General features: G+C 48.4%; 1 protein-coding gene across 3 annotated transcripts in view; it reads left to right on the forward strand.

The window, feature by feature from the left end:
• Nucleotides 1-4,850: 4,850 nt before the first annotated feature.
• The window catches only part of LOC137375766 (F-box/WD repeat-containing protein 11), a 185,434-nt gene continuing 175,419 nt past the window's right edge, over nucleotides 4,851-14,865 (forward strand). For all 3 annotated transcript variants that reach the window (XM_068043163.1, XM_068043165.1, XM_068043164.1), the window contains exon 1: nucleotides 4,851-5,015. In XM_068043163.1, the coding sequence (XP_067899264.1) occupies nucleotides 4,971-5,015 (45 nt within the window). In that variant the 5' untranslated portion in view covers nucleotides 4,851-4,970. The remainder of the gene's footprint in view (nucleotides 5,016-14,865) is intronic.

Genomic DNA, 14,865 nt, shown 5'->3' on the forward strand with positions numbered 1-14,865 from the left:
TCACATCTGGCGTCTTTCAAGTCATGGGTAATCTTGGCATAACCCAGCTAAAGTCCTCAGCCAACCACCCATAGTCACAAGGGACTTTGGAACGGTACCACCAGACCATAATGACAGGTGTGTAAAATTAAAGTGCATGGGATTGGGGGTAGTGTATTGCGATGGACAGGAAATAAAGAATAGGGATAAATGCGTCTTTTTCCGAATGGCAGGCAGTGACTAGTGGGGTACCGCAGGGGTCGGTGCGAGGACCCCAGCTATTCACAATATATATTAATGATTTAGATGAGGGAACTAAATGTAATATCTCCAAATTTGCAGATGACACAAAACTGGGTGGGAGGGTGAATTGTGAGGAGGATGCAGAGAGGCTTCAGGGTGATTTGGACAAGTTTGAGTGAGTGGGCTAATGTATGGCAGATGCAGTATAATGTGGATCAACGTGAGGTTATCCACTTTGGTAGCAAAAACAGGAAGGCAGATTATTATCTGAACTGCTATAAACTAAAAGAGGGGAATATGTAGCGAGACCTGGGTGTTCTCATACACCAGTCGCTGAAGGTAAGCATGCAACAGGCGGTAAAAAAGGCAAATAGTATGTTGGCCTTCATAGCGAGAGGATTCGAGTACAGAAGCAGGGATGTCTTGCTGCAATTATACAGGGCCTTGGTGAGGACACCTGGAATATTGTGTGCAGCTTTGGTCTCCTTATCTGAAGAAGGATGTTCTTGCTATGGAGGGAGTGCAGCGAAGGTTTGCCAGACTGATTCCTGGGAGGGTGGGACTGACGTATGAGGAGAGATTGAGTCGGTTAGGATTATATTCTCTGGAGTTCAGAAGAGTGAGAGGGGATCTCATAGAAACCTATAAAATTCTAACAGGACTTGACAGGATAGATGCAGGAAGGATGTTCCCGATGGTGGGGGAGTCCAGAACCAGGGGTCATAGTCTAAGGGTATGGGGTAAACCTTTCAGGACTGAGATGAGGAGAAATTTCTTCATCCAGAGAGTGGTGAGCCTGTGGAATTCTCTGCCACAGAAAGCAGTTGAGGCCTTCTTGTTTTCAAGAAGGAGTTAGATATAGCTCTTGGGGTGAAAGGATCAAAGGATTTGGGGAGAAAGTGGGAACAGGTTACTGAGTTGGATGATCAGCCATGATCATAATGAACGGCGGAGTAGACTCAAAGGGCCAAATGGTCTACTCCTGCTCCTATTTTCTATGTTTCTATGTTCCTATAAAGACAATGATCAAGGCATACGGCTATGAGTCCCCCCATGACTGGGACAAAGGACTGGGATTTCTCCTATTTGCCACCAGGGACTCACCCAATGAGTCCACTAGCTTTAGTCCCTTTGAATTGGTTTATGGACACAAGTTGAGAGGTCCTCTTAAACTAATCAAGGAGAGGTTTTTGGGACACATGGATGCGCCTTCCATGTTAGACTGCATCTCCACGTTCTAAGAACGGCTCACGAGAGCCTGTGCGGTGGCTCAGGAACACCTAAAAACCTCCCAGACAGCTATGAAAATGCAGGCAGTTAAACATGCCAAGGGCCCAGACACCATGTGTTAGTACTACTCTCAATACAGGGTGAACCCCTAGAATTCCGGTTCAGTGGCCCCTATAGAGTAATAAAGAGAATTGGCAGGGGAACTATTTAATTGACACCCCAGACCATAGGAAAAAACAAAGGCTGTGCCACATTAATATGGCAAAACAGTATCACAACTGAGAAGGGACAACCAAGCCCAGGTCTGTCAGGCAGTTAGGACAGAGGAGGATTGAAAGGACAGTGAGGATGAGTTAGAGGGAGGTCTGGAGGGTTCCCAAATCAAACCCCCTACTCTCCGGTTAGCCAACAATGAAATGTTAGGAAAATTCGACACTGTACTCTTTTATTTAAATGCAGAAGTAAGAGAAGCCCTAATAAGTTTTCTCACAGCATTTAAAGAAATCTGCAGGGACAAACCAGGGTGCACAACCCTAACCCTATATGATGTGGATATAGGAGAGACCCCTCCCATATAACAAAACCTCTATTGCCTAGATCTCCAGAAACTGACTTAGGTTGGGGAGGAAAATCCATTATATGCTGGAAAACATGCTGATTGAGCCCAGTCAGAGCAGGTGGAGCTCCCCAGTTGTGTTCGTGCCCAATCGTGGATAAAAAAAAATAAACCAGATTATAACTCTGGCAGTGTGAGTTTGGGAAGTGAGTATTTGAGAATGAATGTGTGTGTACAGTTTCTTTTTTTAACCTATGACCTTATAATGAAATGCTCCTGTCATCACATTTCATTCCGCGTGGTGTGGAGGTGTCATGAAAACGTGCTATGCTGAATGATGGTTTTTAAATCATTGGTTGGAGACTGAAATTAAACTTTTAAAAAGGAAAGCTCGAATCTTACATTCAACTTTTAAAAAGCTGGCAGTTAAGATAGCCACCACAATTTGCATTGAAATACCTCACATTCCAAGGTATCAAAGTGGAGACACATGTCTAAATAAGCTCTCATCCAGAACAATGGCTTGAACAGTTGAATGAACTACTTGATAATGCTTTCATTAGTAAGATATTCCAAGCCATCTTGGGAGATTAATTCTAGTGGAGATGAGCCTCCAGGGGGTAATTATTGAAACAATAAGGCCTGAGATTGAAATTCTTAGACGCGAATTTCATTCAAGTGCCCCACAGAATACACTGAGATAATCTGTCCATCTCTGTGAAAACTTGGAGTTTCTTTTGGACTCGAGTAGCTTTGCGAGCTAATCAGTGCAGGACCCCAGGGGGGCTGTCTCTTTTTCTCTCCAGGTAATACTGCAAGTCTGCCGACTGCAGAACATCCAAGTCTATCATTGCTACAGAGACTCCAGGAAGAAAGCTACCTACATCACTGTCTCCAAGTAAACCCTGAACCAAAGGGGCCACTTCTACCAGCCAGGAGCTTCAGCACCACGAATTCAGCTGGAAGACAACTGAATTATTAAACCCCACAGATTGTATATTATTTTTATTTGTTCTGGACCCCAATCCAACCAAACAATTCTCCATCACTCTGTGACCTATTTTTGTCTGTGTGATTCTCGTGTGTGTGTGCGTGTGTGTAAGTTGGAGCATAGTTTATTATCTTTTACTTAGATCGGGTTTTGACTTTAAGTACAATAAAGTAACCTCTTTCTTGTTTAAATTCAAGAAAACCTGTCCGACTGGTCCTTTTATGATCATAGCACATAAATGGTTAAACACTCACTGAATTGATAAGCATTTTCACTGCTTAAAAGAAATAAACCCTGTTGCGATCAAACAAGGAGAGGGACAAGAGGGGAGCCTTTCGACCCCTTCTCACCTGATCGTAACATGATGGACAGGGAAAAGTCTATGGATGGTTATTTATATGGATTTCCAGAAGATATTTGATAAAGTCCCTCTAAAAGACTGCTGGCTAAAGTTGAAGCTCATGGAATTGAGTGCAAAGTTGGTAGCACTCTTGCTTCTGAGCCACAGAGTTTCAGGTTGAAGATCTACCCCAGGGCCTGAGTGCAAAAATTTATACTGACACTGTTCGAGGTGCTGTCTTTTGATTGAGATGTTAAACTGAGGTCTCATCTGCCTGCTTGGGTGGATGTGAAAGTTTCCATTGGTACTATTTCAAAGAAGAGCAGGAGAATTATCCCTGGTGCCCTGGCCAATATTTATCCCTCAATCAACATCACACAAAAAAAGTTTATCTGGTCATTATCAGGTTGTTGTTTGTGGGAGCTTGCTGTGTACAAAATTGACTGCCACATTTCCTACGTTACAACAGTGACTACATTTCAAAAGGTACTTCAATGGCTGTAAAGTGCTTTGAGACGTCCGATGGTTGTGAGTTTTTTTTATATACCTGGTTAGGAAATTGGCTGAGAGAGTTAGGGATAATGGACAGGGCCCCTAATTGGCAAGCTGTGACTAGTGACAAGGATCTGTATTGGGGTCTCAAATATTCACAGAATTGCACAGCATAGAAAGATGTGTCGGCCCGTCATGTCAGTGCTGGATCTCCAAGGAGTTATTTACCTAATGTCACTCCCCCACCTTGTCCCCGTAGTCCCACACATTCTTCTTTTTCAGACAACAATCCAATTCCTTCTTGAATGCCCGGAATGAATCTGCGTCCACCACACTCTTGGGTAGTGCATTCCGGATCCTAACCACTTGCTGTGTGAAAAAACATTTCCTCATGTCACTACTGCTTCTTTGCCAATTAACTTAAATCTGTGTCCTCTTGTTGTCGACCCTGCCATCAATGGGAACAGTTTTCCTAACCTGCTCTGTCCAGACCCCTCATGATTTTGAACATCTCTATCAAATCTCCTCTCAGCCGCTCTTCAAGGAAAACAGGCCCAACTTCTCCAATCTATCCATGTAACTGAAGTTCCTCATCCCTGTCTTAGAGGGGTAGAGGTTTGGAACTCTCTTCTGCAAATGGCAATTGATGCAAGACCAATTGGACCTGTAAAAATTGAGTTTGATAGATGTTTGTTTACATATTGGGCAAAGGCGGGTATATGGAGTTAGACCAGAGATCAGCCATGAACACACTGAATGGTGCAACAGGCTCATCTGTTAAATGGTCTACTCCGGTACCTAGGAGAGGGCGGGGCTAGGCGGGGATGGGCGGAGCCACTGCCAGAGTGGGCGGGACAGAGACGCAGCCGCATAGGAGAGGGCGGGGCTCGGCGGGGATGGGCGGAGCCATTAACGGAAGGGGCGGGGTGGACGCCCTGCTTCCGAACGCCTGACGTCAGACGCAGATGACGCTACAAATAAATAGGCGGTGCTCGATTTCGCCGTGATTGCGTCAGACGCTGAGTCGGGATCGGTTTGGATCGGGTTTGGAGCGGAAGGCGGACCGGACGGGCCGGGCCAGGCCAGGCCTAGGGGGGTGGGGGCAGGACCCATTTAATCTAATACAATTAGTGATCGATATGGAGGCGGATTCAGTGATCGAGGATAAAACTATCGAGCTAATGGTGAGTGAGTGAGGCCCGGGGACTGGGAGTGGGGTTGTGTGAGAGAAGGGCGGCCAGCGGCCGGACGGATAGAGGCTGCGGGCACAGGCCTCGGCCTCGCTGCTTCAGGCACCGCGCTGAGGCGGGCAGGGGGCTGGAGATCCGAATGCGTTTCATTCAGGTTATTTTACAACGGTTCGCACGGGATTTGTTCATGGGCAGGAGTGCGGTACGGAAAATCTATCCGAGCCAGAGCCACTGGCAGGTGGTGGGGATTATAGTGGGTGCGTGCGGGGGAGGGGGTACAAGAAGGGGCAATGGGGTAGGGCATCTAGGGGTACAGGCAGGGCAGTGAGACAGGGTGGGAAGTACAGGAAGGGGCAGTGGGGCAGGTTGAAGGGGCAGTGGGGCAGGTTGAAGGGGCAGTGGGGCAGGTTGAAGGGGCAGTGGGGCAGGTTGAAGGGGCAGTGGGGCAGGTTGAAGGGGCAGTGGGGCAGGTTGAAGGGGCAGTGGGGCAGGTTGAAGGGGCAGTGGGGCAGGTTGAAGGGGCAGTGGGGCAGGTTGAAGGGGCAGTGGAAGGGGCAGTGGGGCAGGTTGAGGGGGTATAGGAGGTGGTACAGGAAGGGGCAGTGGGGCAGGTTGAGGGGGCGCAGGAAGGGGCGGTGGGGGGCAGGTTGGGGGGGCGCTGGAAGGGGCGGTGGGGGGCAGGTTGGGGGGGCGCTGGAAGGGGTGGGTGGGCAGGTTGAGGGTGTGCAGGAATGGGGGGTGGGGGCGCAGGAGGGGCAGTACGGGGGCAGGGTGAGGGGGCGCAGGGAGGGGCGGTGAGGGGGCACAGCAAGGGGCGGTGGTGGCAGGTTGAGGGGGCACAGGAAGGGGCTGTACGGGGGCAGGTTGAGGGGACGGTGGGGGGCAGGTTGAGGGGGCCCAGGAAGGGGCAGTACGGGCGCAGGAATGGGGTGTGGGGGTGCAGGAAAGGGCAGTACGGGGGGCAGGTTGAGGGGGCGCAGGGAGGGGCGGTGAGGGGGCACAGCAAGGGGCGGTGGGGGCAGGTTGAGGGGGTGCAGGAAGGGGCAGGTTAGGGGGTCGGAAGGGGTGGTGGGGGGCAGGTTGAGGGGATGCAGGAAGGGGCAGTACGGGGGCAGGTTAGGGGGTCGGAAGGGGTGGTGGGGGGCAGGTTGAGGGGGTGCAGGAAGGGGCAGTACGGGGGCAGATTGAGGGGGTGCAGGAAGGGGCGGTGGGGGGCAGGTTGAGGGGGCCCAGGAAGGGCAGTACGAGGGCAGGTTGAGGAGGGGCAGTGGGACAGGTTGAGGGGGTACAGGAAGGGGCGGTGTAGCAGGTTGAGGGGGTACAGGAAGGGGCGGTGTAGCAGGTTGAGGGGGTACAGGAAGGGGCGGTGTAGCAGGTTGAGTGGGTACAGGAAGGGGCAGTGGGGCAGGTTGAGTGGGTACAGGAAGGGGCAGTGGGGCAGGTTGAGTGGGTACAGGAAGGGGCAGTGGGGCAGGTTGAGTGGGTACAGGAAGGGGCAGTGGGGCAGGTTGAGTGGGTACAGGAAGGGGCAGTGGGGCAGGTTGAGTGGGTACAGGAAGGGGCAGTGGGGCAGGTTGAGGGGGTACAGGAAGGGGCAGTGGGGCAGGTTGAGGGGGTACAGGAAGGGGCAGTGGGGCAGGTTGAGTGGGTACAGGAAGGGGCAGTGGGGCAGGTTGAGTGGGTACAGGAAGGGGCAGTGGGGCAGGTTGAGTGGGTACAGGAAGGGGCAGTGGGGCAGGTTGAGGGGGTACAGGAAGGGGCAGTGGGGCAGGTTGAGGGGGTACAGGAAGGGGCAGTGGGGCAGGTTGAGGGGGTACAGGAAGGGGCAGTGTGGCAGGTTGAGGGATAGGCAGGGGTACTGAGACAGGGTGAGAAGTACAGGAAGTGGCAGTCGGGCAGTGAGACAGGGTGAGAAGTACAGGAAGTGGCAGTCGGGCAGTGAGACAGGGTGAGAAGTACAGGAAGTGGCAGTCGGGCAGTGAGACAGTGTGAGAAGTACAGGAATGGGCATTGGGGGGGTGGGGTCAGATTGAGGGGGTGCAGGAAGGGGCGGTGGGGGGCAGGTTGAGGGGGCGCAGGAAGGGGCGGTGGGGGGCAGGTTGAGGGGGCGCAGGAAGGGGCAGTTGAGGGGGCGCAGGGAGGGGCGGTGAGGGGGAACAGCAAGGGGTGGTGGGGGGGCAGGTTGACGGGGCGCAGGAAGCGGCGGTACGGGGGCAGGTTGAGAGGGTGCAGGAAGGGGCGGTGGGGGGCAGGTTGAGGGGGTGCAGGAAGGGGCTGTACGGGGGCAGGTTGAGGGGGTGCAGGAAGGGGCGGTGGGGGACAGGTTGAGGGGGTGCAGGAAGAGGGGGTGGGGGGCAGGTTGAGGGGGCCCAGGAAGGGGCAGTACGGGGGCAGGTTGAGGGGGCGCAGGAAGGGGCAGGTTGAGGGGGTGCAGGAAGGGGCTGTACGGGGGCAGGTTGAGGGGGTGCAGGAAGGGGCAGTACGGGGGCAGGTTGAGGGGGTGCAGGAAGGGGCAGTACGGGGGTAGGTTGAGGGGGCGCAGGAAGGGGCGGTGGGGGGCAGGTTGAGGGCACAGGAAGGGGCATTGGGGCAGGTTGAGGGGGTATAGGAGGGTGCAGTGGGGCAGGTTGAGGGGGTATAGGAAGGGGCAATGGGGCAGGTTGAGGGGGCGCAGGAAGGTGCGGTGGGGGGCAGGTTGAGGGCACAGGAAGGGGCAGTGGGGCAGGTTGAGGGGGTATCGGAAGGGGCAGTGGGGCAGGTTGAGGGGGTATCGGAAGGGGCAGTGGGGCAGGTTGAGGGGGTATCGGAAGGGGCAGTGGGGCAGGTTGAGGGGGTATCGGAAGGGGCAGTGGGGCAGGTTGAGGGGGTATCGGAAGGGGCAGTGGGGCAGGTTGAGGGGGTATCGGAAGGGGCAGTGGGGCAGGTTGAGTGGGTACAGGAAGCAGCAAGTCTATCAAACCTGCTGCACACCTCATTCTGGTGGGAACATCATAATGCAACGTTTCTCCTGGGAGAGGCAAAAAAAACCTCAGGCCAGTAAGGAAGCAGATACTCTGGAAATTTCCTCTCCAATCCCTCGGGCGGTTGAAACCAGTCTAGGAGATCTCATGGGCCAGGTGTTATCGGTAAAGACGTTTGCCTTCCCTGATGTGATTTTTCCCTAGTCAACAAGTGGTCCAGCTCCCTTACCAGAGGGTCAGCACACATGAGAGCAGCTGGCATTGCGTTTCAGAGGCAAATTTCATCTTGAAAAAAACAAGTATCCGTAAACCATTTTTTGCCTCTTGCATTGCACTGGGATCAGTGTTTTTATTTGATGTGACTTTCAATGCTGACTTAAATGCCAATGTTGTCAGGCAGTACTAGTGAGAGTTGAGGTCTCTTTCTATACCACATGTTGGTTGTGGGCAGGCGCATGGAAGAGAAGTGAGAAGCTGTTTAACATGCAGTGACAAGCAGGATTTTAATTAAAAGGGGACTGTCTGGTCCTGTCTCTTCCTGTGCGTAAATATAGTTTGATACTGAACCATACAGGTCAAGTTCAATTGAATTAGCTAGTCTCAGCCAGGCTAGTGGAAAGAACAGGGTAATTAGGTTCTCCGTTCCTGGATGAAGAGGGGTGGGGTGGAATGAGCAGACGTTTCTACACACTGGTCAACCAACAGGCAGCTCTGGATACTTGGACAGGATGGAATTGGATTCAATTATGAAATCCTTTGAGGTGCGGTTGTCTGTGGAATTATCCCCTCATGAGGCAGTGAGGGAGACTGTAAATTCAAGTATATAAAAACAAATACTGCAGATGCTGTAAATATGAAATAAAAACAAAAAATTCTGGAAATACTCAGCAGGTCTGGCAGCATCTGTGGAGAGAGAAATAGTTAACGTTTCAGGTCTGTGACCTTTCAACTCTACAAAATCTGTTCCTAGCCATTGATTCCATCCCTATCCTGGCAACTCCAATTTTGACCTCTTGCTCATCTGATTTTAATTACTTTGCCATTGGCAGCTGCTGTACTTTCAGCTGCCAAGGCCCTGAGCTCTGGAATTCCCTCCCTCTATCTGTCTGTCCTCCTTTAAGACAGTACCTCTTTAACCAAGCTTTTGTTCCTCTATCCTCATATCTCCTCGTGGTTTGGCAATGCTCCTGTGAAGTGTCTTGGAATGTTTTACTGCATTAAAGGTGTTAGATAAATACAAGTTGTTGTGTACGTTGCAGGCAAAAATCACACTTAAATCAACTCACTTCAATGAGCTGCTTTTGTGATGTGTTTAATTGAGCCCATTGCTGCCACCACCATTCCCTAGCATTGCCCAGCATGCAGCCCAAGTTATAGAATTTTATAGCAGAAATAGGCCATTTGGCCCAACAGATCTATGCAGTGTTTATGGCTCCTGAGTCTTCCCTCATCTTATTTCATCTCACCCTATCTACATATTCTATGACATTCTCCCACACCTACTTATTTAACTCCTGTTTAAATGCAGCTGTGCTGCTTGCCTCAACCCTTCCATGTGGTAGTGAGTTCCCCATTCGAGCCACTCTCTGGGTAAAGAAGTTTCTTCTGAATTCCTTATTGAATTTAGTAATATCTGTTATTGGCCCCAAGTTTTGAACTTCCGACGAGTTTGTTATTGATATATCAATGCTTCTGTTCTGTACTGATTGAGTATTTGGGAAGATGTGTACTTGACAATTCTTTACTTTTTCAAAGCCTGTGCATTCTTTAACAGTTAAATGGAAAGCGGTAGTGGCATGGCATGACATGTCTGATAACATTGCAGTGTTCAGTTTTTTGCAAGTAGCTCATGTCTTTAAATTTGTTTGGCTGAAAGAGTGAGGGATGCTAATCCTGTACCTTGATTTTATCCGGCTACGAGCAAGAATGATACTTAATTTGTTTAGATTAAAATTTATGTTTTGTAAGTATGGTAATCTTGTGCAGCGTGCACAGATTGTGCCACTAAAATTGCTCTTTCCCGAATTGGCCATTCAGCACCTCTAGTCTGCTTCTCCATTCAATTAGATCATGGTAGACCTTACCATAGCTTCGTTTATTCGCCACCACTGCCCCTCCACCCCACCTTAGCTCCATGTCTAATGAAAATCTATCAATCTGCAATGACTGACATAAGCGTTGTCCTTTTCTGTGCATCTTCTGTTCCTGTAAATCTCTGGGTAAAATCTGCATGACTTCCTTTATACTACATCTCAGAACTCTGCGATAAGCAGTGGGTGAGACCCGCCATTCCCCAGGCATATTGGCCTGGGCTGTCCTTGAGCTTCTTGAGTTCTCCCTCTGCAGCTGGTTCACAAGCAGTTTTTCAATAGACGCATACTTTCCACCCTCTCCTCTTCCCTCCTGTCTGAGTTGGAAGGTTGTGGGTGCAAGTCCCACTCTGGGGACATGGGCATTTGAGGTTGATACTTCGATGCTGTACTGTCAGAGGTGTTGTCTTTTGAATGAGGTATTAAACCAAAACCACAATTGCCCTCTTGGATGAATGTAAAAGATCCCGTGGCACTATTTGAAGAAGAGCAAGGAAGTTCTCCTGATGTCATGGCTGATGTTTTTCTCTCAACAAACACAGGTTAAAACAGATTATCTGGTCCTTATTGCTGTTTGTGTGATCTTGCTGTGCAGATTTGCTGCTGTTATTACATTATAGCAGTGATTACACTTGAAAAGGACTTAATTGCCTGTGAAAGAAAGACTTGCATTTATGTAACTCTTTTCATGACCACCAGACGTCTCAAGGCGCTTTACAGACAATGAAGTACTTTTGAAGTGTAGTCACAGAAAACTCGGAGTGTCAGCCTTGATTTTTGTGTTCAAGCCCAGAATGGGGCTTGAATGTGGAACCTAGTAACTGAGGCGCAAGTGTTATCGACTGAGCCACAGCTGACATTCAAGTGCTTTAGGGGCCCTATATAATTGCATGTTCTTCTCTTTACTGGGATTTGAGTTGCAGTCGAGTGAAGTCAGTAACGGTTGATGCAGGAGGTGCAGTTGGCCACAATAGTAGTGCAGCCGAATGTAGACACAGATCCTCCATGTCTACTCCCTTTGACAAAGCACTCTACATCCTAATTGCTCTTCATGTAAAGGAATTTCTCCTAACTCTTCTCTTCTCCCTCTCTTAGTGACGATTTAAAATTGATGACTTTGTGATTGGCTCCCCAACCAGAGGAAATGTTTTTTTTCGAAATTAATTAACCAAAATGCTTTATAATATTAGATTGCCTCTGCATTCTCCACCAGTGGAATTGTCTCAGTATCTCAAATGTCTCCTCGTAAGCATTGTTTCCCATCCCCAGTATTCTGATGAATCTGCGGCTTTCACATCCTTTCTGTAATGGGCTAACCAGTGTTCTGCACCAATTAATTATTACCTAACACACTGTTGCTGATCTTTTCTATGGTTTTGTCTACTTGCACTCTCAGTAAATGCCTTTGAACCCCTAAATATCTTGTCTCTTAGTATCTTGTCATTGATTATATACTTGCATTTTTTTGTCCTTCTACCAACCCTGGTCAGGGTGGTACAAGAATCATGCGGGGGGTGGTGTGGTGAGTACATCTGTGCGGAGCTGGTCTATCTAGTAACCTATTTAAAGAAGAGTCTTGTTATTGAAGTTACTACTTAAGAGCTTGTGGCTGATTTTGTTTTTAACGATCTGTAGCCCAGGGGTGTTGATGCCAATAAAATCTTCTGTCTGATTGATAAAGGGCCTTTTCTGCTTTACAGCACCCAAATGGTTTAAGTTACCTTCTCAGCCGGAACCTTTAGAACTGACCTATTCTGTGCCTTCAGGGGATATGGGGAAGAAAAGTTTACAAACATACGAACATTTGAATTAGGAGCAGGAATAGGCCACTCAACCCCTTGAGCCTGCTCTGCCATTCAACAAGATCATGGCTGATCTGATTGTAACCTCAACTCCACATTCCCACACTACCCCAATAACCTTTCACCCCCTTGCTTATCAAGCATCTATCTACCTCTGCCTTAAAATTATTCAAAGACTCTGCTTCCACTGCCTTTTGAGGAAGTGAGTTCCAAAGAGACATGACCCTCAGAGAAATCATTTCTCCTCGTCTCTGTCTTAAGTGGGCGACACTTTATTTTTAAACAGTGACTCCTAGTTCTAGATTCTCCCACAAGAGGAAACATCCTTTCCACATCCACCCTCAGGATCTTGTATGTTTCAATCAAGTTGCCTCTTGTTCTTCTAAACTCTAGTGGATACAAGCCTAGTTTGTCCAAATTTTCCTCAGAAGACAACCTACACATTCCAGGTATTAGCCTAGTAAACCTTCGCTGAACTGCTTCCAACGCATTTACAGCCTTCCTCAAATAAGGAGACCAATACTGTACACAGTACTCCAGATGTGGTCTCACCAATGCCCTGTATAACTGAAGCATAACTTCCCTACTTTTGCATTCAATTCCCCTTACAATAAACTATAACATTCTATTAGCTTTCCTAATTACTTGCTGTACTTGTTTAGCAAAAAAAAGAGAAAGGAATTAAGCTTCATATGAGGTGATTTAGTGTTCCAGATACTGTCCAACTAAGGAAACACTGAGTACTTGTAGTGAAACTTACCAATATTAAGCTGCACATATTAATGAGCTGCACCACTCGATTCTGATTCATCGTGGATCTGTTGTCGGTGTTTTACAAATGTTTTGACTTGTACAAACTGTGTGCTTTTTCTGAGTTACTGGCTTATTACGCCTGCAGTCTCTTCCTTGTAAGGCAGAAATGCATCGTAGGTTAGAAATTCCTGCTCCCTGTCCCCACCCTTCCTAAACATTTTGAATTTGGTTCAAAATGAAGAGAGCACTGGGAGGGTGTGGAATACTTGTCTCAGCAGTTGGAGTGAGAAGACATTTAGAGAGGAAAAAAAAACATGGGACTGCAGGTAAGATCAAAATGGTTCTTGCATTTATATAGTGCCTTAACATGGCTCAATATCTTAAAGGAATAACTTTGGAGTGCAGTCATTGATAGGCAGATGTGACAACCATTCTGTACAAGCAATGACTAATAAATATCAATTAAATGAAGAAACGGTTACCCTTTTGAGATGGTGGTTGAGGGAGAATTCCTGCTGTGAGCATTGACAAGTTTTTAAAGCCCATTACTGTCGGCAAGTGAGGCCTTGTATTTAACTTGTGGCCTGGAGGATGATACCTCGAATTCAAGTCTTCAAAATTATTGAAGGATTCAATAGGATAGTGGGCACAATCTGAAAAAATAAAGCTAGCAGAACAGTGGAACATGCTTGAGGGGCTGCATGTCTTCTGTTACTGGGATCACACCTCTGACACTGCAGAACACTCTAGGTGTACTGCATTGGAGTGTCAGTCAAGATTATATACGCAGATATTGGTATGGGGCTTGAATCTACAATGCTTGGATCCAGAGGCAGAATTGCCTCCAAGCTGGTAGGTAGAAAGGGACATCCTGATGGCTTTGTTGGTGCATCAGTTGGTATGGACTTGAGCCAGACAGACCAGTAAAGTCCCAGGTTTGATTAGTGGTCTGTATTTCATTAGCTGACTTCAGCCAGACCAACATGGGAATTACAGTCTCTCTCCGTGCCTTAGGTTGAGGAGGAGAATAATTTGCTTGAGTTCTTTCTCCCGATTTGCTATCCAGTGATCCCCTGCTAGTAAGTACGCTTGTGGGCGGACACTGGGTGCAGATAGCTTGCTTTAGTGCCCTGTATTATTGAGGAACTTTTCAGTACTCTGTGCCCACTTTCACGCATGGATGAGTCTGACACCCTGTCCAGACTTGAGAAAGCTGAAAACTAAAATGCAAAGGCCCAAAGGATTCTGAGATGGGGAAAGTTTCCAAACAGGAATTGCAATCAGGGATTCTTTATAAAAATGCAGGCTAGCAGTAGTTTTGACAGTCATTCCCCATCATTCCTTGCTCCTTTTCCACACCTCCCTAGGGCAACTTGGGTGCAGTGAAATTTTGATTAGATTAGAGATACAGCACTGAAACAGGCCCTTCGGCCCACCGAGTCTGCCGAACATCAACCACCCATTTATACTAATCCTACACTAATCCCATATTCCTACCAAACATCCCCACCTGTCCCTATATTTCCCTACCACCTACCTATACTAGTGACAATTTATAATGGCCAATTTACCTATCAACCTGCAAGTCTTTTGGCTTGTGGGAGGAAACCGGAGCACCCGGAGAAAACCCACGCAGACACAGGGCAAACTTGCAAACTCCACACAGGCAGTACCCGGAATCGAACCCGGGTCTCTGGAGCTGTGAGGCTGCGGTGCTAGCCACTGTGCCGCCCTGCTGCAGGAAAAAAAAGTACAAGGATTTTGGTATGATTATATCTGTTTTGTACTGTGACAGATGCTGAAGGGTTAACCTGGATCTTCCTCCCCAACGAGCACCTAGTGACAGAGATCAGATACTGTAGCACATTTACATTTCATCCCTCGACCCCACATTTTATCATTGACACAAATGCCTAGAGATAACCTTCTGTAGCCTCCAGACCCAGAAGCGCAAGGCGGCTGTACTGGTAAAACCTGTTTTAAGATGCACATAGTTATGTTACATTGTAAATTAGTTCCACTTGTTAAATGTGGTAAGGTTCAGTGCTGTGCTATGCATTTTGAAGAGGATGTACTTATTTGGGTTTGAGGTTTAATTCCTGGGCTGAGTTAGCAGATCTCTGTTGGCCTTCTCCAATTGACTGTTGGCCTTGATCGCTTTCTGAAGAGCCCTAATGGAAAGCCCTTATGTCTGGGCATTAGGTAAAGACAGAATTCGGCACAGTTGTGATCTACTCTC

Source organism: Heterodontus francisci, chromosome 12, assembly GCF_036365525.1.
Source record: "Heterodontus francisci isolate sHetFra1 chromosome 12, sHetFra1.hap1, whole genome shotgun sequence".
Lineage (NCBI taxonomy): Eukaryota > Metazoa > Chordata > Chondrichthyes > Heterodontiformes > Heterodontidae > Heterodontus > Heterodontus francisci.